The sequence below is a fragment of the Denticeps clupeoides genome, chromosome 7, assembly GCF_900700375.1.
Source record: "Denticeps clupeoides chromosome 7, fDenClu1.1, whole genome shotgun sequence".
In the NCBI taxonomy this organism is placed as follows: domain Eukaryota; kingdom Metazoa; phylum Chordata; class Actinopteri; order Clupeiformes; family Denticipitidae; genus Denticeps; species Denticeps clupeoides.
This window is the reverse complement of record NC_041713.1, coordinates 8,647,313-8,674,086: the sequence shown is the minus strand read 5'-3', so window position 1 is coordinate 8,674,086 and position 26,774 is coordinate 8,647,313. Positions and strand designations below refer to the sequence as shown.

General features: G+C 46.6%; 1 protein-coding gene across 7 annotated transcripts in view; it reads right to left on the bottom strand.

The window, feature by feature from the left end:
- The window catches only part of rarab (retinoic acid receptor, alpha b), an 86,617-nt gene that overhangs the window by 9,553 nt on the left and 50,290 nt on the right, over positions 1-26,774 (bottom strand). For 2 of the 7 annotated variants that reach the window (XM_028985812.1, XM_028985813.1), the window contains exon 1: positions 13,629-14,387. The exons of the other annotated variants lie outside the window; for them this stretch is intronic. In XM_028985812.1, coding sequence (XP_028841645.1) covers positions 13,629-13,803 — 175 coding nt within the window. In that variant the 5' untranslated portion in view covers positions 13,804-14,387. Of the gene's footprint in view, positions 1-13,628; positions 14,388-26,774 lie in introns of those variants that run through there. 7 annotated transcript variants of the gene reach the window in all.

Below are 26,774 nucleotides of genomic sequence, written 5' to 3'. Positions count from 1 at the left end.
CTGAACAGGCCTGCAGGAAACCGATGTAAACAGCACATAAGAGGGCACGCAATCCATTAGAAGACCGATTAAATGAACCCTGTGTCCTTTAATACAAAATCCAGAACAGATCCACGGATGAACTGACTCATTTTGATGAGTGTGTGTGTGTGTGTGTGTGTGTGTGTGTGGCAGTCTGTACCACATTAACCCAATCACAATGGGATTCCTTCACCCTGCTTTTCTCCTCCTTCTCTGCATTCCTCCCTGACATATCCACCCCTCACCCCAATCAACTCCTCCACCGGGCTCTGCCCCCAAATGCCCTCTGCTCCTCAGCCCCATCCCCCCTTCCTCTGTACAGGATGGGGGTGGGGTAAGTTCTAGGGGTAGGAGATGAGAGAAAATGGGAGGAAAATACCCGCTATTGATAAGTGAATTATTCAATATATACGAATGTCAATAATAATGATGAGCATTATTATTGACAGAGCAGAGTTGAGGAAGGGTTATCAGTGCTGCTGTGAGATGCTTTTGCTAAAAAAAAAAGGAATGCAAACAGACGTTATTTTTGTTAGTGAGACACACATGGGTGCGTGCAGACACTGGAATAAATACATAAATTAATTTCATGCAATTGCAACTCCCAGGGTCCTTCCTTCTGTACAATAAAACTGGAGCAAGCCTCTTCCACAGGCCCAGGGTCAGAGAGTCCAGGGAACTGGTGGCTCACAGAGCATAGCTTAATGCTGAGTGCTGATCCAGGGCCAGGCGTCCTTTCAGGAGATCATGGAGGCTGAATGTGACTCCAAACGTTTGTTTACCACATGTCACTTAGTTCTCCATGTAAGACTAGCCTTGCACCTCCAAGAATTAAACCAGACAAAAAAACCCACAGTGAATGCGTAGGGTTTCATCCTATTAACCTCTTAGTACACCGCCCCCTGGTGATAGGCACCGGCGCCTAAACAGTACTCATTTGATCTAATCATGTATTTCACAAAAACACAAATGGCAAACTTAAGAGCCACAGAGTGGCACAAAAAAAAAAAAAAAAAAAAAAAAAAAAGCACGCACACAGATATGAGCAGCAACTAAGGACCTTTCATATTTCTTTCAGCTCGTCAGCAAATACGATCATTTACAATAGCAGAAAGGGTCAAAACCACAATTTGATCCTGTGAGATGAAGAATTAAAAAAAGATCACAGACACAGCTCTCCTACCAACCCAAGATAACCCAATTGCGTCTAGAACCTGGTACTCTAAATGCAGATATTTTTTATTTAGGGTTGCTGAAAAGTCAGATACTAGCCAAGGAATGGTTTGTACAACAATGGTGATATTATTGGTGAGAAACTATCAAGCATTTTTCCCTGTTTGGACAGCTTGGAGAAGTTGGGGGACACTTGGGTACACCTATTGCCATCCCCTCAATAAAACTGCAATTAGTGACCTAAATATCCAAAATAAAGACTTCATATTTCTAATATAGTTTGTCAACAGTGTATTGAACCATAATATGAAATCATTTTTAAGAATACAATTGCAATTTCTTGTATTGCTTTGTGAAACAAAAAACTAAAGGTCTTTTATATTTTTTAGTAATTGCCCTGAATTGACATCTTTATGAGGATAAAAGTTTAAATATATAGATTTGTGGGTCCAAATATCTTTCACCATGTGCACAAAGATCTGTTAGATCAACAAAATTAAGATTATTGCACATAAATTGAAGTAGCTAAAAACAGGCGGAAATAGTGATCATTGGCCCGGTGAACAAGGGGAAACGAACAGTATTCTCAATATGAACATTTGATTTAAATTACAGTACTGAAAGTGTAAATAGGTACTAATTGCAAATTTCTGAATTTAAATGTCACATTATTAACCCCCAAACATACCACACTTTCTCTCTGGTTATAACAACAAGGCTGCAGCCAGGGTCCATTTCCTAAGTTAAGGAAGAAAACACACACACACACACACACACACACACACACACGCTCAATACAACATATTGTATTTTTAGCACTCCCGAAACGAAGCTGGCACAAACACCCTAAACAAAACCCAAGATCAGGATGTGGAGTTGTTATCTGCCCCTACACACCAATAGAAGGCAGGCACAATGGCACGCACCCCCACACTCTCCCTCGGCAGCTTCATACACAACGGAAACTGCGGCTTTGACGCTGCCTGCGCACAAACCTAGATGCCGGTGCATACCAACCTGAGCAGGTATTTCAGGGACATGCTCACCAGCACACGTGTGAAAATGCTCGCATGAAGGGGTTCAGCCTCAACCCTGTCTTAAGTTCTGAACAAGGTTCCTCATTACGGGCATGAAGAACCTCACTTTACAATTATTTGTCTGGGCACAGATGCCAACCCCCTGTTCAGTACTTTATTTTCAGCATCCGGCAGTTGCACAAGGGTGGACTACTTGAACACACATTCCTTTGTACATTAGTCTCAGTGTTCACTTGCATCTCACCTATTAATGCCATGGTCCCTGGCTGGCACTTTCAGCCTTAAGCTTCACTAAGTAAATTAATCATCTGCTGTCGTCCCCCTTCTAAGAAGACACAACAGTGCAAAAGAGGCTAGCAAAGTTAACCTACAGAGCCTCCTAAATACAACTTCCAAGAGGAAATATCCCCAAAGCGGATCTGGGGCATCAACATGTCTAATGGTCACTGCAGGAAAGGGTTCCTAAATATAAGATTCCAAGGATCCGATGATCTAGAAATACCCTTGGATTCGTAGGAAAGAGGCTTTATTTAAAGTCACAGGCTTTAAAATAACAGGACAGAGAAAAGGTCACACACTGGTGCCACTCTCTGCTGTTTTTAACATATGGCTTTGAGGACTATAGTACTAGACCAGTCTCTTTACCCACTCAGTGTTATTTCTTCACATCTCAGCACTCTATATGCTTCTAGAGATGCTTTTATGCCAAACAATATATCTCTCTCTCTCTCTCAGCATTTTTCACCTAGAAATAAACTGGTACAAATAAATAAACTGTCAGTAGCAAAGTCTGATTGGTCCCCTGTGTCATAAGAAAGCACCACTATACAGACCCATAGAGTTTATATTGTCCCCCTTTGGTCTTCAAAGGCCAACTTAATGATACACTTAATTAACACACTGCTTGTGATAAATACATATACAGAAATATAGATTAATATTTTATTCCTATGCAGTAAATGCTATTCACATAAAAACTCACTGCCCAGAACTATTCTGAGTGATTTGCTCTCTAAATACCTTTCAAATTTGAATCAGTGTGGGAGCAGAAAGGAGTGAAGAACGCACTATAGGTCAAATGACGCTGCTCCTCATCGTGCTCTGAAATAGACAGATGGCAATTTCTGCTCCACTGCTAAATTCTCTCATGCACAGGAAACCTTCACTTTGCTCTTCAGCAGCACGGCCACAACTCCATTAACCCACGGAGAGAGAAACTACGCCTTTCTGTCAGACCTCTTTGCCCGAGTCAGCCAACATGGTTGAAAGCTGACTCTCCAGAGAGCCTTATATTGGTCCAACGGGCCTCTTCATTTGAGTTTGCAAGATGCTTGTGGACACCAAGGAATAAAAAATTGCTGCCAGGTCAATTAAGCAGCAACGCTAGACGGCTAGAGGAGCATCAGAAAGTCCCGAATTCATCTGAGAGCCACTGAACTGTCGTTTCAGGTGACAATCTACCTCCGACTCTCAAGGTCAGGGTAGGGCCTACACAGGAGAGCTGGGAGAACATCCCTCCCTCCATCCCCCTCTCACTCTCTCGGTCTCTCTGGACGGCCGCTATTTGAGCCGGGAGCCAGTTCCACAGACTCCATTTAGGAGAATTTCTGGCCAGCTTCAGACCCTTCTACCATGTCCGCCTCCTTTCTAGGCTTTCACCGACGGCTGAATTAGTAAACAAGCGTTACCCCAGGCAACAATCCTACCACTCAGCTTCACATTCAAGCAGGGCCTTTCTGCTACTGAAACATTTAGAGGAGAAACATCTGCGTGGAGACGGCACTGCTGAAGGGTACAATGTTGAAAGTAGAGGGGCACAGACTAGACCCTGAGAATAGAAAGTACAGCAAAACAGATAAAGATACAGAATGTGTGTGTTACAAAGAGAGAGAGAGAGAGAGTGGGAGGGAGAAAGAGAAAATAGGGCAGCGCATGAAAGGAAAGAGGCTACATACCTCGCAGCACAGACAGAAGTCATTGGAAGGAAAGATCCTGGTTAAGCTATAAACACTAAATTCTCCAAAATCATAAAAAAGGCCCACACAAACCTTCCTACAGTTAATTGAATAAAGGGCACTGGGAGTATTTCCACACACTTCAGTTCGTGGGATACTGTACCTTTGGATTTGGAATGGGAGAATGTCTATCTTTTTGTTTCTAACCCTTTAAAAAACAATGACCAGGGGTGGGTGGAGGGGGTCAATATAGCGCACGCTCGCAGATAATGGAGATGTAGGTCACTTCACACCAGAATGACAGTGAATCACCAGGCTCGATCAGGTCCTGGTGGTTCGAGCCTGTGACTCACTTCCATAAACCCTGATCCTATTGGTGCCTCACATAGGAGAAAAGAGAGACCCTTTTCTCCTAGATGGGACTGCTCAAGGGGCTAAAACATGATTTGGTGGCATTTCAGTGCTGCAAGTCGCCATTAACAATGTTGACCCAACGTGGCTTTTCACTGGTTTTGTTGTAAAGTGTTTTGGGGCATGTTTAAGCAGTGGAGAGGACGTCAAATGAATAAAATAATCATGCAACGCTAACAATAAGACCTGCCAAAAAGGAAGTAGATGAAGCTGTTGGCAGTAGTGGTTCCAAGACAACGTTAAGAATGCTATAACCAGTTTCAGAATGCCCAGCCTATTTATTGACCTAGCAATAACCTCTCAAAACACTTTCATTTTAACAAAACCCCTGAAAGAACTTCCCATCAAGCACTCCATGCATTGGAAGTGCAAACACGATTTGATAGAAAGAGCCACAGACCTAACAGATCATTTGAGTCAACAAGACACTTCAGCCTACCCTGACGAGCCACTCATTAAGTGGTCATTGCCCTGAGAGGTGACAGCCCTACTTGAAAAAGCAAAGAACAAAGCAACAAAAGCCCCCAGAAGCCCACTGAACCTTGCACTTAAGCCCTGATGAGTCTATGGCAGGGGAGACAGGGCTTTACGTCCCTGGCCTATGTCTCGGGGGAGCAAATCTGTAAGGATTAGGCCACCGCAGACAACGGGGTAATCCGCGCTCCCACCCCTCTGACAGTCTGCAAAAGCCTGCCCTTTTTACTCCTCAGTGTCAAATGATAGGTGGCAACACTGGCAAGAGAGCTGCATCACTTTTTCCTAATCTATACCTGCGTGTAGGTGGAACATATGTAGACATCAGGAACACCAAAACAAGAAGGATCCAGAAATAGATTAGGCACAGGTCCTCGCCATTCAGTGGATGTCCTTCTCAATGTGCACAACATACTTTTACATTTATGACATTTATCAGACGCCCTTATCCAGAGATACTTACAATCAGTAGTTACAGGGACAGTCCCCCTGGAGTGTCTTGTTCAGGGACACAATGGTAGTAAGTGGGGTTTGAACCTGGGACTTTATGGTCTTACCCACTAGGCTACTATCACCCACAACATGCCAAGACAAAGCCAACAAAACGAGCCTAAAACTAACAAACTTGGTGTAAATAAAAACACTGCATGTTCCACAGCATACTTTTTTTGTGCATCAAATCCTTCCTCCTGCACGCTCCACAAAGTTCTGGAAATAACAGGAGGTGAGAATGGACGCTAAGGGGAACTCCATTCAGTTCACCTGAGAAAATGGTTCATGAATGGCCCGTGGCTGTAGACAAACAGCTCAAATCCCACATGAAAACACAGACCTTACTGCAGCTAATGTTAGCCTATTTAGTTTTGGGGAACAAGATCGATAGTTCGTAGCTAGAAGAAAACAGGGCACAACAAGAACTTTGCCAGACTCATTTTTTTCCACGATTGGAAACAAGAGTTTTGGGAGAAGAAGAAGAAGAAAAAAAAAGCAACTTTTCTAGGACATGCTGGAACCCTGCAGAAAGTCTAGCAGCTTCTTTGCATTCCTAGGCTTACCTAGATATTATTTTAAGGAAGGATCTATTTTAAAAACTTCAAGAGGGGCTGTTATGACCTGCCATACATTTTTTTCTAGTTCTCATATTACTGTTTCACTCATCATCTAATTTGTTTGCCGGGGTTACACACAGACAGTTGCTTGTGGGGTTAGGAAAACTTTAACAAATGGAAGAGAGAAAAGATTCAAACTGACCAGAAAGAGGTTTTGCTTCATACATCGTATCTCTCCAGTGCTTTTGGATTTATTGTTACTTACAAAGTGAGCCAGAAATTTTTCAAAACCATGACCTAAGCTTCCTCACAATGATATGCAACATCAGACATCCAGAACAGAACATGTCAAAACCACCCTAACCCCTCCAGGGCTTCTCTAAGGCCAACAACGGTTGGTGATACCTCCCTCTGTGAAGGAAAAGGATTTCAAAATCTTGCACGAAAAAAAAAAAAAAAATATTTTCACTGACTCAACTTGAACTTTAGAGTAGCCAAACACTGCCTGATGTTAAAATAGTCATATACATCAAGAAAAATAAATGCAAATTATATAATGCAAATTACTCCAAACATTTGATATTTATCACCAAACAGAAAATGTCTATCTGTGGGAGAGTCTTCAGAAAACACAGACCTTGGTCCTGCACCAGGCATGCGGCGGTCTGCATCAGGAAACAGAAATAGTGCCCCTTCATCGCGTTGGCCAAGCTCACCCGGGTAAAACTAACATTCCTGCCAGAGCCCTTCCTTAGCCAAAACCAAGAAGTACCAATTTTCCAATTGAGGCGCATTTTTATGGGTTTTCTTGGGCAGCCAGTGAATAAAAAAGGGACGAGTATAAGAGCGGCCTTGTAAACCAACAAATAAGTGTGCGGGCGGCATGCATTGCCGGAATCGCAATTTCCTATGAAGTGTTAACACGCCTGCTAAACTAATTCTGCCGGAATTTGAGGCCCCTTCCCCCTCCGACAAACAGAAAAAGGAAAGGATTTAATTAGATCAACATTAGTAATAAGATTAAGCATTTGCTGAGATAAGTGGGAGTGGAGCTGGCCAACCAACAGGTTTCTTTTTTTTTTTGCACCACGACTATAAAAACAGTGATGTAGAAATCAGCTCAACCTGCAAATCCCTAATCATGCTTGGCCTGAGTCCAATTCAAACGTGACAAATGCCCACGACCCAGTGAGTGCCCTAAATGTCCACCTAGGCCGAGGGACCAGCAACAAACAACAAAAGCCCAGCCCGCAGAACAGTAGTCCCGGCATGAGCGCTGAGGGAAAAAGCTGACGGGGTGGCATGCGAGGTCTGACCCGAGAACAGTGGGGGAGAGAAGAGGACGGTAATGAGAGAAAAGCAGAGTCACGGCTGAGGGGATCCCTGATCTCCCACCGACAGCCACTGACCTACATTCAGCTGCAGCTGGCGGGCCACGTCTGAAAGGAGCAGCAGAAGGGGGCTTCCGTGAAACCGAGACAGGAGAGGAGGCGGAAAGTGGGAGAACGAGAGAAATGAGAAGGGACTACGAGGACTGGGTGTGAAACAGGAAGGAGGACAGATCTGTATGTGTGGCACAGACCTACGAGAGCCACTTGGCCATCGACACCTTTCAAAGCGCCTGGAGTTTTTCCTGAAACCTGGCAGTATTTAGTGTTCTAAAGGACTGTTCGTAATTGTGTGTGTGTGAAGGTTTAAAAAAAAAAAACAAAAAAAACAAGAGCTTGAGACACAGAGGACAAAGGTAAGGGAGGAGGGTTGCAGGAGATGGTGAGGAAATCAAAGTGGGTTAAAGGTCAACCTCTGCTGAGCCAGGAAACGGGATCGGGAAGAGAAGTGGCTGACAGGCTGGCAGGATCAGTTTGTGGCGTCTTTAGTACGGGTTGACCCCACGACCCCTTTTACTCACTCTTCATTTAGGTGACACACAGCCGGCCTTCAGGCCCATCCTCCCCTCCCCCCTCGGTTGCCTATTTGTACCATGTGTGTGATCTTCCCAAATACCTCCAACTGCGGCTTAAACACCCCCTATTAGCGGGAACAAAGCCATTATATAATTCCTGGTTGCTGATATCCACCATTTTCTCCCAGGGGACATGGACACCTGAGTGGCCTGTCCTAGACAACACAAAGCACACTTTTTCTCTTCAATCGGCATACTTTTAAAGGCCTTCAGCATCGATACCCCGGGTATAGTCATTACCAAATCTCCATTAACACTTGTCACCTCATTAAGCTAACGTGCTTTCTGGAAGCTCTATACCAGATTCATCCGCATTATTAGCTAGGTTAAGGTATGGCCCCTACGATTCCTGCACGTCAGCAGACCAGGAATGGATTTTTCCATCATTGAGCATTTCCATACATTGGCAAAACACAGCAGTGCTATGTGATATGCTGCCCTAGAAACAGGACTAACTCTTATCTGATTCTTTAAAGTGGATACACATTTGAAATGTACAGATTGTTTTTATTATGAGGCCCATCTTTACATAGTTAATGTTGTTCGGACCAATGACATCCTAGGCTCTTTATATAGCTCTACACACACAACATTTCCCCTCTGCATAGAACCCACTTCCTTACCGCTTGGTGAACAGTGAACAGCTTGGTTCAAACTTGAGGTATGGCATGATTGAGACCGACACTGGGAATTATGCAGCAGGACTTCAAATCAGCATATCATTTTATAGACACTAACCCAAACAGGACTCGCTCCATTCCAGAGAAATCTCTGCACAATCTCCTGGAAAGCGTGACTGCACCTTATTTTTCTGTAGGCCCAGTCCATCTCTAGCTACTCTTCTGTAGCCCCATCCCACCCTCACAGGCACTCTGCCAGAACAGGTTTTCGGGCCTTGCAGGCCGCCTCCCATTTTTACAGCTTGACTTTATGGCCACTCTCAGTTTCTCCTTCTGCCTTGCGTTTCCTTCAAATTTTACAGCAGGCAATATAAAGGGACGCCCATCCTCCCTCACGTCTGGGATTTTGAGTGCCTTGCTAAGATATTTATGTCTAGGAGCAGCACTGCAAAGTCCAGGGGCATTAAACTGGTATCCCACACAATGAAGATGATAGGTATGGATGGGAATTTGCTTGAATCAAACAAGTAGCTACGTTTTCTCCAAATCAAACACGATCCCCCAAAACCGAGGCTGCCCCAACCGATATGGAGTCCTACACAATGGATAATATAGCTGCGTCGTTAACAGCCTCACCCCTTTCAATCACTTCCTATTTTGTCTTTCCCACTTTTCTCCTTTCCTCCCGGAGGCATTCCAAGCCCAACGCAGCATATTAGGAAGTCAAACTGACGCAGGACGATCACTGCATTATTCAGTCAGTTGTTTCTGTGTGAAGGGCCCCCAAGGAGCTGGGGAGAAGATAGTGCTCAGTCCCCCTAAACCACTGTCTACCAAGGTATTCTGACCAGGGACACCACGCACATCTGCCTCAGCAAGACACAGGCATGAGGACCAATTAAACAGACAGGGACAGGGAACGGGAAGCTGGAAGTGGAAGTTCTATTCTAAAATAAGTGCTTCGATTCCACTGGCCCTATATTAAGATGTGTGCACAAGAATAACGTGGTGATCAGAACAGGCATGGCCCATGGGCAAGCAGAAAAGATGAAGTAAAGGGCACCGCAATAGAACAACGATCTGCACACAATCTCGTGTGGCCGAGTACACAACATTGCGTCAACCACAGTGCCAAGCATGACACAAATGCATTTAGCAAGTAATGTAGAAAAACCAGGTACTGCAAGATCATCTCTGTTGTGTAAGCCTGTTGGTTGAGAGGAGAACAAAAAAAAAAAAAAAAAAAAAAAAAAGAAAGAAAGAATGCATGGGTACAGAGCGCTTCATTCTGCAAGGGTGCCAAGACTTGCAAAATTCTGCCCTCCGGTGTCCTTTAGGTGCTCGAATCGTTACCCCTTGATTACGGAGTGCCGAGGCTAATGTTCAGCCTGCTCCAGGCACCGTGTGCACCCAATTGACACCACAAATGGAGCAAATGATTGTCGCACCATGCTGAGCCGAGATCAGCGTGCGGTTTCCAGCGTTTTGGTTTAAACGGGAAGGGCGAGCAGGGCCCGGTGGGAAAACCACAAAGACTCACGCTAATAGTTTGGTCCAGTTTAGCAGCACTTTTATAACAGACGCAGCACCCGTTTAGTGGACCAAGGTCTCCTGCGCAAGCTAGGCGGACTTGTCCCGGGTGCTCTTTAGGTTGTCCAGTTGACCACAAAAACATCACTTCAGCCGGAGTTCCCAAACCGGCCACGGAACGCCACCAGGCTGCTGCTTCCTCAGGCTGCCAGCGCCGCATGCTCCCAGATGCCGGGGGGGGGGCACGTGTGTGTTTTGCATGTGTGTGTGTGTGTGCACGCTCGCAATGTCATATTTTCCCGGAGTGTGCCGCCATGGTCCTGGTGCCGGCTGCCAGACGCGCGCTGTACTTAAGAGCTGGAGAAATAAACACCAGGCAGCGCGGCCAAAACCGCAGCAGCTCGGCGCAGCCGCTGCCAGCCCCGGACTGTTGGCAGGATCCAAACAAACCGCCCCCGAGACGTGTGCTGCACAGAAGCCATGCCAGGCTATCTGCAGTCCAACCTGGCAGCCGAAAACACGGAGCCGACGCGACCGTAACAGTCACGGCCGTACGGCACCCCGCCCCCTCTTCCCCAAACGTGCCGTTCGTGGGAAACAATTAAACGCCACAGTAACACGGCCCCCACTGGAACGCCACATGGGTCCCTCGCCACGCCGCTGGGCCTCTGGACAACTCGGAAAGGGCTTCAGGACGGGACCCCTCAAGGTCAGCGGTCCGGACGGCGAGCCCGTCGGAAGCCCGCAGGGTTTTAAATAGCTGAATTACGATCGCAGAATAAATGCTTTTGAATAATTTAGGGGCAGTGGTGTCCTAGTGGTTAAGGAAGAGGCCACGTAATCAGGTTGCCGGTTCGAATCCCGATACGCCAAGGTGCCACTGAGCACAGAACCGTCCCCACACACTGCTCCCCGGGCGCCCATCATGGCTGCCCACTGCTCACTCAGGGTGATGGGTTAAATGCAGAGGAAAAAATTTCACTGTGTGCACCGTGTGCTGTGCCGCTGCGTATCACAAGTGACAATCACTTCACTTTTTGAACGCGCACGCAGTCTCGGTTTAAAAAACTAAATAAATAAACAAGCACCGGTTCTTCCGCCGCAGGACGTTTCGTCGGCATCAGCAGCGTTGCTTTCAGCTGTCAGCGCAGGGCACACCAGACTGGCATCTCGCTTGCTCGGCTGTTGTGGCGCACGGCAGGATAATCAGGCCCAGCTGTCAGAACCGCGGCGAGCGGGTTTAGAACTCTTTTTATTTTTGCTGTTATCTTAAAAAAAAAAAATAATAATAATAATAAACAAATAATACATGTATGGGCAGCAAAACAGACGCTGCAAAAATGGGGCAACCGTCGAACCCGTACACCACTGGCATCAAAGCCCACGTCTCCACCCCTTCTCCGTGATTGACTCAGCGGCAGCCTCTGATTCCCTCATTTTTCGCGAGAACAAAGGCGACGTGAATTTAATATGTACAAACGGATTCACAAAGCAGCACTTGTTCCGTAGCTGCAGCGCCGGTACAGCGACCGTCTCCAGCCTCCTGCTTGGGGAAGGGGGGGGGGGGGGGCTGGGGGCCGCGAGATGGGGAATCCAGCGCGGGCCCGCCCTGCTCTTGTCTTCTGGGGGGAACCGAAGAGCAGTCAAAATGATGGAGAACATTTCAAACAGGCCTGTGATGGATCCCTCTGGAGATCCGGCGCTTGGCCACTGTGATGTAACGGGACCTTGCGAACACAAAGAATGGGAGGGGGGGGCTGGGAGAAGGGGGAGGGGGATCGGTTGGCCATCTAAACCAAAAGAGCAGATTGATCTTGTGCCTGAAGGCGGATGAACCGATTCGGAGGCATGAAACGTACACAAATTAGTGACGAGAGCTCGAGGGAGAATAGTCACCTAATGGAGGGGTGGAGGTGGGGACTGATCATAAAACCAATAAAATCTTGGAAAAAAACTTCTGTCACGCATATTTAATCCTCAAGGATGACCAGGACAATAGGCCTGCTCTGGTATTCGAGTGTTTGGAGGGGGCTAATCCAACTGAGGACTGCTGTGAACGCCACTTAAGTCAATGGTGCTTTATAGTCACGCTGAAAGGCCATCTAGCTCTTTGTAATGTCACTTCCACAGGTCTGCCTGGTCGGATAATGGACCGGGGCGGGCCTGGCAAACATAAAAAGTGAGTTACGTGGCGCAAGAGGTCTTCCTCGAGGGTCTACAGGGCCACTTCTGGCCTTAACGTGTCTGGATCGCGTGCATGCACGGACTCATGGCTCAAATTCCACCATGTAAGCATCATTTATGGCAGAAAATGCGGGGACACCTTGCAAAACCCCACAAGTGTTCATTTTCCTCACATTGAAAGTATTCATGCTTCCATATATATGGGGAACATGCTGGTGTACGTCCCCTCTAGGTTCACTAGATGCGCGTTCTTGTTCAGCGGTACACCAAAATGAATAAATGAATGAATATGAAACGAGACACGGTGCAGGATTTTACACCTGGTTCCTTTTTTTATGGCCACTGTTGTGGGAGTTCCCAGAAAAAATTAAAAGTGTCACCCAAGATGCTCAAAAAATGAGTCACTTCCTGAACTTGGTTCTTACTCTCAGGGGTCAGCTGGGTGTCAATTACACACCTTCAACTCGACCCGAACCCGGGAGGGGCGGCGGGTTTGCTCATTGGTTCGTGCCGCTGGCCCCTTTGACTCTTTTGTGGGAGATAAATACTTTGGCCCACTTTTGGCCCCCGCGCGCCGCAAGAAAGGAGACGTCGGGCCGCAAAACAAATCATCCCTCAAACAGGCTTACACGAGCTTAGCCATGCCGACGTGTCCAAACAATCACAGGGGGAGACCGGGTTTCCAGGCAGACTCCGGCCAGGATGAAACGTCGGGTCGCTGCCACGCCGCGCACGGTGACGGCCGCGAAGCCGGATGGAGAGCCAACAAGGAACTCCCGGCGCTCTCGGCGGTGATGTCTTCACCAACCGGCGGGGTGTTTAAATAAATGAGAAGGCCGCTCGCTTCCCGTGGTGGACTAATGTAGTTCAGGGATCAATAAAGCAGGAATAACGGTCTCGCCACGTTCTAAAAGCTGCAAAAAAAATAAAAATAAAAAAATCATCGCCCCGTGGTCCAAATTTCATGCAAACACGCAGACGCCCATGAAACATGTTTGACTCTTTTGACTTTGGTCGCCGGCCTCGTGTACACAAACACCCACCCACCCCCACCAGCCACGCCAAAACCCCCAGTCCCCGGCTCTAGTCCTGCAGGGCACGAACACTTACCAAAAAAAAAAAAATCTGAGAAAAAGAAATAAAAAGGACCAGAAGAAGCCCGAGGGCGAGTTGCGGAGGGAGGAGGAAGAGGAGGAGGATGCGCCACCTACAGTGATTGGAGCCGCTCCAGTGCGGGTTCCGGATGGAAGTGCTGTAGGGACGCGGGGCTCCGGGCACGAGGCCTTTCTCCGGGATCAGGCAGCCGCGACTCTGGTGGTAATAATCCATGGCGAGGAAGGGACTCGGACCAGACGTGAGCCCCACCACATCCACGCTCTCGTACATGGCGCGCAGCTTTCCCGCTGTCGAGCGAGACGGACGGGGGAGGGGGCAGATCCAGGCGGGCAGGGGTCAGCAGGACCACATTTCCTCCGGGGAGCGCGACATTTGCTGCCTCCCGGTTCAAAAAGAACGATTCGGGTGGGAAGAACTTAGTCTCTTTTATTTAAAAGTGACCCGGGCGGCGGGTCAGTTGGCGAAATGAACAAAAATAATAAATCAGCGCCCGAATTCCTCCATTAGGACCGGTGTGAGGGGGAAAAACAAAAACACGCGTCGGTCGGGTGAATATTTCGGCGCGATTCGACCGACCGAGAACCTTTCCGGGAGAGACGGTGAGAAGAAGTCAGGCAGTCCGGTGGCGTCTCCATGCAACTCGGTTAAACCCCGGGCGTCGGTACGTGCGAGCCCGGATCCATCGTCGTCACAGCGCCGCGTTTCCGAAATGGTCGCGATCAGCGAACGCGCGTAATAGTCCTCGGCGGAAAGAAAGTCGCTCCTCTCGCCGGTTCGCCGCGCCTAGTGACCGGACGGCCGGTTCTACGTCGACGGGACCCTCCGCTCCCGCTTCCAGTTTCCGAGCTCTCCCCTGCCCGCCTCGCGCTTGACGAGCGTCAGCAGCTGCGCGCTGGCCCCGCCCCCCTCCGCCCGCCGCTCGGCCGTGATTGGACGGCCGCTGGCCTCTGATTGGCCGCCGCCGTGCGTAATCCTCTCAACTTCACCTCCACGTTCGGCGGAGTTGACGGGAGTGTGTGGCTCGACTCCAGCACGTGTCGTGCGAGCAAGAGAAGCGCGGCGTGTACGGTGTCATGACAGAACAAAGCACCAGGAGGCAATTCATTATATGTTAGTGGTTTATTTAGATCCCAATAATCACATGAGGACGGAGGCTATATTTAGGTACAACATAACAAATAGCCTTACACACACACACACAACCACGTTTCTCTGCTTTTCAGCAGTACCCCAGACGTGTTTATCATTATATTGTTATTCTTATTGATGTTAGATGCATTTGTGATGCGTTGAACAGTGAGACCATTAAAGAAAGTGCCTTACATCAGATGAACCCAGGTTAAATTCAGTTATCGACCGCCGCATCGTCAGGCTGCAAAAGTAGCATAAAATATTAACACTAACAGTAAATCAATTAAATCGGGAAAAAAAAAACCCTCAATGTGTGATACAAGAGAGGACACAGGCACCGATGATACGCCGCATCAGTCAGCGAGCCCAACCAAGGTTACTGTTGCTGATGGGAGAGATGGCTCCATCCATCAGTGCTGCAAGATATATTGGCCTCTCCCACTTATTTCCAGGCTTCAGCACTCATATTTTTGTCCTTGACACATCCACGAGCAGACGTATTGATTTTTTTACATTTAAAATATTAGGCCTGGCGCAAAAAGGCTCCCCATCCAATGAGTCCACATTCATTAGGGTGCTAGCCATCCGCCGGGACTCGCGCTTAACGATAAATACTGCTTGTCAGTGAGATCACTCACTGAAATGAGCCGCCATTAACACATGAGTTATAAGCAGGTGCTAATAGAGGTGATTGCGCACGCATTAGTGCGCACCGACGTATTGTGTTCTCGCGTGCTGAACCCGAGGCTAGGTGTAAAAACATCAGAGAAAGGAAAAATGAACAGCGATCAATCCAGAACCCACTAGAACACTCACTCAATCAGCCAAGTACAGAATCGTGGGCTCAGTTATACACCCATGTGTTATAATAAGAACGTCGGTTTGTAGTCTGTTTATGCTTATCATATAGTATGCATAAGCCTGGTCTTTAAAGGCTTGGGCAAACCTGAACCCAAGTAACATCATGTAACCACAACCACAAATAACAGGGTGTCAGTTATACTTACTTACACATAAAATAAAAGTTGACTGTGAAATGCACTGATGGTTTCTGCTACAGTCATATAAATGCCACATTTGAACTACAGATAAGATGTCATAGGCGGATATAGGTCATAAGACATTGGTCTTGTACTTATGTAAGCGTTATGAAAAGTGATAAACTATCACTATGGTGATCTACTACAATTCTACCTAGATACCTGTTATAACACTGCACTCAGTAAATATCTAAAATCATGACTTCCAGAAAAGTTGAGACTTCGAAAGGTCAAAGTGTTAACCACCCACACGTATACACACAAACACAGAGAAAGCGATAGAGAGAGAGACAGAGGGAGAGAGAGAACACAATGAGAAGCTGCCAGAGGTAATTCCAGGTCATAGAAAAGAGCGCCATTTATATCTGGGTCTTATCAAATGCTGTGCAGGGTTGCACTGTTTACTAAACAGTGGCACTTCAGTGCAAATCCAAGAACTCGTGAAGCCGAAAAAAAAACAAACAAAAAAAAACTACCAGTCGAACTCGTTGACTCTTTACATGACTGTTATTGAGAGTCATGAAGACCGTATTCCAACAAAACTATAGCAGAAGGCGGCATGAAACAGTGACCCAGAGGCACCGCGCATACTTTAAGTGTCCTCGACGAGCCAGACAGTGTTCTAGAGGCTTTGCAGGTGTAAATGGTAAGACTCCATTTAAGAAGTGATGGGGGGGGAGTAGGGTGTTGAAGTTTTATGAGAGAAGGGGGGCGGGTGCATGGGAAAACCTGCTGGCAACTTGAAAGTGTCAGGCCATTTATTACCCCCACCCCCCACCCTGCTCCCCCGACCACATCTTCCCCACTCACACACCCTCGAAAAAAAAAAAAGCCGTCCCTCCATTGTCTCCCAGGCATCGACCACTGAGCAGCGCAGCCATCATAGGACGTTACGCTTCCATGATGCTTCCTTTGTGAGCCCCGCGTCTCTGAGGTTATTAAAATATCACTTGTGGAGTCATTAATGTCTTGTTGAGAACCCCCACTCCTTGGCTACACTGGCCTTGTTACTACCTCCTAGGAAAAAAGCCAGAGCACTGTTCCACCACCATCTCCTGGGGCTGGGATGGGACCTCTAACTCAATTCTATTCATGACGCAGAACACAGGCGCCCTTTTCCCAGCCTGCAGAAGCAGATGGCTCTTTATGGAGCGCCGCCGATGAGCTTCATCTGCTTCCTGAGTGGATCTGATCAATCAGCGGCCTCACACTTTTGTCGTCACATGCGGCAGTGTTTGAATGTGTCTATGTGTGTGCAAGGAAGCCAGTAAGAAAATCAGCACGACTTTCAAAGACTATTCTAAGAGCACGGGGAGGGCACATAAGACGGCACAGCCTGTGGATTTTTATTTGTATTTTTTCTTCCTTTAGGAAATAATGCCTTCCACACGGAGGCACGCCTGAATACAAGCATGCTCCTGTTTCGGCCTTGTCGTCCGGGCCAAGAGAAAAGCAACAACACGCCGAGCGCATAGCGGCGCCGCTCCGCCTGTGCCAGGGGTGACGCTGGTTGGTTGCGTTAGCATATGGAGTGGATTAGCTACTGTGAGTATCCCCTCCAGATATGGATAGGTGGGGGTAAGGGCTCGGCAGGGTACTGGAGGCTGCCGGTGCTTTCACTGGGAAGACGGTCTTCGACACCCCCGGAGACCGGTGCATGTTTCCCAGCTCGGCGGTACGGATTGTGTCATCTGGTTGTTTTTCTCCTGAGAGCTTGTGTGGAAATAATGTCCCTCTTTTAGTGTGCATCCCACTAACACAGAGCTACGTAATGCCAAGTCACCGCTACAAATCGCAGTGTTTATAAAAAGCAGATAAAGCTGTTATCGGTACAGATAAAGCTGTTCCCCAGGTCAGTTCAAAAGGAGCTTATTCACACGTAGGCGTCGGGGCGAAGTTCGCGCCACAATGTACAATGTAGTGGACGCAGTCGGGAAAACAAAACTAGCCCCACATAACTTGGCACAGTTTCCTTTATATGTACATTTCAAGGTGCCTTGCTTTTCACATTCTACTGAATTCTATTCCATGGCATGTTATGTATACTAGCCTATTTCTGCCCCGTCGATTAAAAGATATTCCTGCGTTTTAAGAACTAAATTTAGTCAGATTTGTCATACTGGAATGTGTAATCGCAGCAAAAGATACCCATGTTGTGTAATGGAGTGTAGCTACATTCTTGGCCATGACCGCTGGGCCGAGAGGATGGATGAACGGTTCAAGTACAATAAGCTTGGTCCTCACCACCTGTTCCTGGATACCCAGCATCATAATAGCTCTCTAACCTAATGACCTTATAGACCAGCTGTAACCTCACAGACGCATGAACCAGGTCGACCGATGGTGCATCCATATGGCCACAACTCATAACGCGCAATGAGTGCAGAAGCAAAAATGAATGTTACGTAACGTACTGAGACGATGTAAATGAACACTTTTGTAATTCTGATGAACAACTGTTAATATGTGTGTTTTACAGACAATTTAGTTTCAATCCTCACTCTATTTTTGTTATGCCAATTCATGTGTACATATGATTTATGTTCATATGATTTATCACATCCCAGTATCTAGTGGTCATTTCAGTCTGTCTGAATTAATGCTACACAGAAATAAGAAGCTAATTCATGGTGTTGTTTGAAAGGGGGTTCTTGCAAAATTTTCATTGATGTCCTCTGTAACAGTGAGTGACATGAAAAGTGGTGATGCACACAGGCAGTTCAAATGTTAATGGGCCTCCTGAAATGCCCTGCTTAGCCAGCATGTTGGGGAACAAAAGGCCTATAGAGATGCAGCCTGACTGGGTCTGAACATGACAAATACTGTCGGGGACTGGACTGGTGGGAGGAGAGTAGGAGTCGGTGGAGGGGGGTGGACTGTAATGGTCAACTTGGCGTGATTAAGGCGATCTCCTCTATTAATTAAAAATCTTCCCATTCTGGACTGCATGGAAAAGCAAGAATATTAAGAGGCTGCTGGGTTAAATTAATGACAACACTCTTAGCAGTAAAAAGAAGATGATGCCACACATACTGGCTGATTGCCCCAGGGACAGAGTGCCCCTCCCCTTGCCCTTGTCCAGAGAAAGACCCAGTGGGACGGCTTTATGCCGAAGGGGCAGAGTAGGAAGAGTCTGTTACATTACACTGGCCAATGGCTTTCCATCAAAGCGAGACTGATCCCCATTTCAAAGCTTCCAGGGATCCGCACCAACAAAAGACGTCAGATATAAAGCTAGTATTCCAGCAGAAGCCGTTTTGGTTATCAAAGCACAAGTCCCCAGGAAGTCCCACTGGTATCTCCCACCAGCGCAAGAGCCAGCGAGTGCTTGTGACGACGCGAGGCTGGCCGATTGCGAGCTTAAGCTGAAAATCCAAGCGTGCTGAGAAGAAGCCAAGCCTGCCGTCGAACCCTGGAGCTCCCCGACTATCGACGCGTTGATTCCCAACGTAGCCCCATTGCCTGAGAATCGCTGTAAGACCCTCGCTCTGATCAAATGCTCCCTCTCGCCTCCTAAAGCTGCTTTGAACTCGGAACAACAGTCGGCGCATTGATAATGGTCTAGCAAACGTGCCATTATGCCTAGATGACCCTCTCCTCTCTCTCGGTGCGCTTTGAAACCCGTAATTAGCCCTCCTCTCCTCATTACCCTTGATTTAATTAACAATAGAGCAGAGGTCGGGCCTGGGAGGCAGGCTTTACAAAGGTGTTGTTCAAATTCATGTGTCAGTAGTTTTGCTAATGCTTTCAGACATTATCATGCACGATGCCAGCCAAAGGTTGCTGGTTGACAGGCACGTCACATTCCATCTAAAATGTAACATTTGGAAACATCGGAAAATTTCCTGCAAATATGTTGAGTTCTTAGCCAAAGTGGAGTGCATTTGAATTCAAATGGGAATAATTAGGATATTACAGGAATACCTAAAAGTGGAACTGGGGGTGAAAATGTAACCTACAAAGAGAAACCTTGATTTTAAAATAGATCCCTCATTAAAGTGAGCACTTTCCAGTCGGTCTAAAATGAAGGTAGGGCGGCCACCGGTGTCATCTTTGAGAGGTTCTGCTGCCGTTATTTAAAGAACTCTATTCATACATAACCAAAAACAGCCGAGTGCATGATCTGCCCACTCAAACGAGGACGCCGGAGAAGAAAGAAGGAATGAAAAGGGAGCGCAAGATGAAAGGGGCCCGGTGCAGCTTTAGTGGATTATGAGCTCAGCGGCGAAGCGCAGGCAGCCATTTTTCCAGCCCTGTACCTCGGCGATGCTCTCACTGCACCAGGACCTCGGCTCCATTCAGGGGCCTGATAATATTTAACCAGATCCTGATGAGGCCATCTGGAGCACCCAACCCCCTTCTCTACTCACACATCTGGGCCTGTCTCATTGTGCCCCCCTTCCCTCCCCATTTCGGTCCCCAACCCCACCCTCATGCAATATTTCATCTTTTGTTACGCTCCTGTCCATGCATACCTTCCCCCTCCCCTCTGGTCCCCTCCACCAAGCCAAGACTTGGATACTTTCTTTGCTGCTTTTCTTTGCTTCCAGAAACGGTGCTGGCTTCACTGCCATGCTCCTATTTTTCACACTCAAAATATAAAACCAACAAGACGCTGCCTGGAGATAATTGACAGCATTGGTTATTTGTCAAAATGTAGAGTCTTGTTGCTTTATCACTCCCCAAGATGCTGTCTGGCATCTCCTTTATTGGTTCATGTTAAAAAGGAATTATACCGCTTTTTATTTTGGCACAAAACAAACCACAAAACATACTTCTCCAGATGAAATGACTCCAGCAGCTCTCATTCAAAAGACAAAAAAAAAAGTGCATCTTATTCCCAACTGCAGAGCACTACGACCTCACAACAACACAATGCAGTCCCTCCAAACCTCACGGCTGGAACATCAATCCACCAAAAATTCCCAGAGGTTCCCTGAAGACATGGAGTCATGGGGGAGGGGGGGATTTGAAGATGTAGGACAGGAACAAACACCCTGACCCCTGGCCCAGTTGGCTTGGCATGGCAGTTCCCACTCTACGGATCACTTCCTGCCTCTCTCCTCCGGACTGCGAAAACAAGCGGTGACCTCGCAGACCCGCTCTGCGCCCAGGGCCACTTGGCCCGAGCCATAACAGCAGCACTCTGCCGAGCATGCCGACGGGCATTAACATTGTGTTTACGAGCAGAGTGGGAAGACAAGGGCAACATTTCAAACAATTGTCACTGTTCATAACAACCCTGTGTGGGCACCACATTAACAAAGGCAGACAAAAATACAGCAAAAAGTTTCTTACGGAATGGTTCTTATCATTCTAGAAGCTCTGTCATTTGGCAAATAATGATATAATAACCTCTCACCCAGCAGAAATGCACTGTCTACATGATAGGAGACAAAAAGGAGACAAAAATGAACTTAAATGTTGTAAATTTTACCATTTTTATTAGAAAAATGCTACCAAATAATATTCTTCAAGATGCGTCCTTTGACACATTCTGGTAGACTGGCAATGTAGTGCACTGTTCCACTTGTTTCAAATTCAGTTCCACATGATTCATTTTATTTAGGCGGCCCAAATTGCTGTGCATTATTTCAAACCATACATATTTAGCTAATTCAGCTTGATTTTTTAAATTAACAAATGGATTTATTAAGTTGATCAAATGTGATTTGGCATTGAATCTAAATTGAACACGTTAATATTACATTATGCATTTTGTTGTCGAATCCATTTAATTAATTTAAAAAAAGGAATATTCCCTTTTTTCCTGTGTACAGTCGCACATAATTCCACATTTAATACTAATATATACTCCTAAATTACACTTACAACCTAGCTTTTTCTTGCGCTTTATGATGTTGCTATTTATACCAGTGGATTTGAGGTTGTAAGTCGCTACCCAAAAGCTGCAGTGAAAGCTTATGAACCAGGCTATGGTATTATAAAGCAACATACATAAACTGCAATATTTGAAATGTAAAGCCATTTCAGCAACATATCTGCACATATGGACTATTGTGCAAGTAGCTTTGGTTAGGTCACAACCAACCAATCACAGACATGATGAATGGACACATCAAGCCATGCCATAGGCACGTGCACCACCCAATCTATGCCATAGCATATGCGTAATGTCGATCAGTGTTGACAAATACATATTTGTCATGTTTGGGCAGTGGTGGCCTAGTGGATAAGGAAGCGGCCCCGTAATCAGAAAGTTGCCGGTTCAAATCCAAGGTGCCACTGAGCAAAGCACCGTCCCCACACGCTGCTCCCCGGGCGCCTGTCATGGCTGCCCACTGCTCACCAAGGGTGATGGTTAAAAGCAGAGGACATATTTCATTGTGTCACTGTGTGCTGTGCTGCAGTGTTTCATAACGACAATCACTTCACTTTCACTTTAATATGATAGTACTCAGTTTCAGAAGGAAGGGCACAAATGCGAGTTAATGCCACAATTTGGGACACAGGCCAGGCTTTGGCAGAGCGTCCCCGAATAATCATACCAGACGTGGTCTAACACCTCCGGGTGATCAGGGTCAAATATGGTCAGTCAGTACCATGTGTTACAATCTGGCCACAGAGCCAGGGATGTGCTTTCGTCCCTGAAGGAGCATAGAGTCAAGGATACTGAAGACTTGATCTGGAGGCTCATGTTTCGGCGGTGGTGCAATCCAGTCACCCAACAAAACACCACGTTGAACACACACACACACACACACACACAGATCATACTCTGGCCAACAGCCCGTGCCAAAGACACACTTGCTGATTCAAAAATGTTTGTTATATTCACAACATAGTCAGTATGCAAAATAAGAGTACCGCCATCAAAAAATGCGACAGTGAAAGTGCTGCTCCCAGAACCTACCTTCAAAGTCATGTTCCTCCCCCTCTGCTGACTTTTAATCCACCATTCCATGCCTAGTGTTGCCAACTGACACTGCCAAATCTGCTTCTCACCGGCACAAGAGCCAGATAGGGAAATGTGAGCAATGGCCATCTGCAGGTTTCAACAGGAAGCCGACAAAATTACGCTTTTGTTCTTCGGGGTTTGTGTTGTTTTACATTTGCCTGTCAACTGATCGCACTTCTTATTTCACTGGAATGTATTCTGTGCTTGAGTCAGTTTTTTGACCTAGTATTACCTTTGAGTGTTAATGCCATTTCCCACTTTTTTATGATGTCAGCCACACTGAAATGTACCAGTTTTCAATAGACAAATGTGAGGTTCAGCAGAATAAAATACATATTTACAGGTGAATTTATTAACATTATATGAATTTAATGTTAATTTACTTAAGATTGAAATTTCACCTTTGGGGTCTTTTAACATTTTTTCTCCCTATCCCTGTTGTTACATTGTTAGATATCCTCATGCTCGTCTTACGGGTTCATATTTCCATTTCCCCACCACACAGTGGCTCTGCATGCATCAATAGTGTCTCCTGAAATGTCTGAGATGAGAAAAGCCCCCCAAATTCTATGTAGAGCCAGAGTGTCCCTGTTTCTAGTTAAAATACACTCACATTTAACCTCTTATTAAGAATAGAAGAATCAGCACCACAGACAGCTCCTTATTAATTTTCAGTAACTACACATTATTAACTATACAGTACATACATGCAATCATAATTTATAGGCCATATTATCCAGTGTGCACCAAGTTACTTGCATATACATGCATGTGGTCAATATATGTAGTCAACAGTGTTTCTGTGAAAAACTACTGCAGCCTCCAGTAGCCTTTCATACCGAAACATTAAAAGCAACATTAGAATCACACATGAAGATTTATTTGCATCCAGCGGTGTTATGCCTGGATACCACAGCAAAGACAGACACAATACTGTGTTAATTAGTGGAGATGGAGCGTAAAGAGATATGTTTTCTTTTCTGGAAAACTAAATCTCACACAAAAGTGTCAAATGTTTGAGTTGCCCACAAATGTCTCTGAGGAGGCTTTCAGAGGAGCTTGTGCCTCTATTTAATGCCTGTCTGGAGTATTAGGGGGTTAACGGAGTCACGGACACACTGTTGGAAAGAGTCGGGCTCGTGCATATGGCTTTAGATGATAGCAGTTGGTTCATTGAACACCAGGCTACTGCCAACCTATTACCACCAATAAGATGTCAGGGAAGGTTGCCATCAATAAGTCCCAGACACAACTCTGGAAAGAGCAGGCAGCCAAATTCACCCGGGCTGCACGTTTCTAGATGATCTCCCCCAAAAGAGCTGCTGTCACAGGGAGGAAATGGATTGCCAACACCATTTACCCCCCACTTCACGCCCCCTGTAATGAAGCACCAACTCTTTTCAGCGGTGGGATTTTCTCTCTTCCCCCCTTCCTTCAGAAGCCCTGGCAGCTGGAGGAGGGGAGGTGGGAAATTGTTTTGGGGCAGGAGGGGTACGGGGGAAGCAGGGGCAGAGCGGGCGGCCTGACAGCCTCTCACCGACGTAATTAGTGAAAGGGAACTTGCACCATGTGCCACGAACGATTAGCAAACGATCTTTTCCTCCTGAAAATAGACAAAACCAGGCAGGTCGCACTGGCTCTGCAGACACGCACACACACACACACACACACACACAGTTCCCCTCTTTTTATTCATGAAAATTCCTCCCTCGGGCTGAGGAGGGGGCTTCTATTGATTCGGCCGCCGCTGCAAATGAATTTGGCACCTTCAATGTGGGACAGTTGGGCATAGGGTGCCATGGCAGGGAGCTGAATAGCCTGGTGTGGCAATGTGCCCTGTGTACACTGCTTGTGTATGTCTGTGTGTCTGTGTGTGTGTGTGTGTGTCTTGTATGCCCCTTGATGCGAATGCCTTCAAGTGTGCAACTAATTGACTCTTCAAGTAAAGTGTGCAAATAAGTGACTCTCCCAAACCATCTCTATAAATAGACACGTTTATGTGGTAGTATTATTCATACATTCATATACTTGTCTTATGCATTATGATTTATACGGTTAGTGTATACTATTGATATTTGCCTGTTTTTAAATAAATTATGTAACTTCATGCTTGTGTGTGTGTGTGAGCATGCGTGCTCATGTCAGTGAAACTAAGCTCCTTCCAGCCTGGCACAGTCAGGAGTAATCTGTCATTAAGAGGACACCGCTGGCTGCTGCCATTGAGTCATGCCTGCACTAAATGAGGTCGGACTGATGTGTTGTTTTAATCAACCCGGGCTGCCTCCATCAATTATTCAGCACCTTGGTGGAGAGGGAGGCCCAGGGCAAGGGAGACGGGGAGGAGGGGAGGGATGAAGAGAAGAGGTCACACTGGGCGAGACTGAGAGGGGAGGGTAGGAGGGATGCAGAAAGTACAGCGCACCGCCAAACATGCAGCATGTGGGGGCTACTGTGCAGGCGGCAAACTGCCCACTGGCCCCACAGAGAATATTTTAGGACTTCCCAAAAGTTTCAACTCCTTCCCAACATTTTGGGTATTCAAGAGCTCCTGTACACACACTTATGTCTTCCTATCAGCAAAAATTGATCAACAACATTGGATCAATCAGCTTAAAAACCTCAAGACTTTTGCCTCATTACATGTCAAATGTCACAAAGGACTTTTTTTCAGGGATATATTTATATAGTTTGGGTGGGACATAACCTGCAAGATTTAATAGGCCTCAAACTTTTCATATTATTGTAAGTTGCTCTGAATAAAAGTATTTGTTAATCAAGCATTTAAAAAAAACTACCTTTGTGAGAAAAAAATGTGTTAAGGCAAATAATGTGTTATTTTGGGGTAGTGGTTGCCTAGCAGTTAAGGAAGATGCCCCGTAATCAGGAGGTTGCCGGTTCGAATCCCAATCCGCCAAGGTGCCACTGAGGTGCCACTGAGCAAGACACTGTCCCCACACACTGCTCCTCGGGCGCCTGTCATGGCTGCCCACTGCTCACCAAGGGTGATGGTTAAAATCAGAGGGCACATTTAATTGTGTCACCGTGTGCTGTGCTGTGTATCACAATGCCAATTTTTCACGTTCACCTTCACAAAAAAGTCTGGCCTGTTGCGGTCGTTTGGTCAGAAACTGTCTGGTTGACATAGCGAATGACAGTTTGTAACTTAGCACCTTTCCTGCGTGTCTATAAGGAGGATTAACCCAATAAAGTTGCAGATGAGCATAGGCACAAGGTGTCTGTTTCTAATAAAGTGGCCGGCGAGCATCCGTTGGATGTGTGCCTCTCGCGGTAACATGTTTTCAGCTGGGCGGCTCAGAACGGGTCTGGGGTCGGTAAGATATTGTGTCGGACAGTTGTTGTGACTCAGTGGTTGGCTGAGGCTTAACAGATCTGAGATCAGCCATGGCAGGGACCTCATCAGTCACGCCTCTCCTGAGTAACACACGGAGAGACACACACAAACACACACACCAAATCTCACACTTGTCTCAGCCAGGGAACTCAAGGACGGACTTTGGTGAAATGTCAGTGGACAAAGTGTGTCAATGTGCGAATACAGGGTGTGACGGAGCCACGGTTTTGGGTCATGGAGTTTCACACCTCCACTACTTGCGTGATAACACAGTGAGACACACGCCCAGCAGATCCTGGCCATGGCCAACAGTATGAGCTCCGGAGGAGAGGGGGCGGAAACAGATAGTGTAATAAATATGACTGAATCAGGAATTCTGATACACTTGTGTTTTGGAAACATCACTGGAAAAAGGGGGGAGAGAAAAATGGCAAAAACTGCAACCCAAGATAAAGGTGAGAGTAATCTTCAACAACAAAGTGCAGTATAGAAAAAAAAAGATATGAGAAGACGGGGAGACCGAATGGTCTCGTTCCCTATCTCTGGACCGCGGTCTACAGATTTATGGAGACCCCAGATCTGAGCCAGTATCCCTCCTCCCTGGCTCTGTCTGTTCTTCCCCTCTCTCTCTCCAGCAACCTCCTTCTCTTGTTTCCATCCGTCTCTCCGTCACCAACCCACTCCCACCCCCCTCTCTCCGGCTCTCTCTCATATTACCCTCTGTTGAGAGATAAACATTGTCTGTGGTCTGTAAATCCAGGCTGGCCCTGACAGGCTCCCAATAAAACAGTTCATTCTC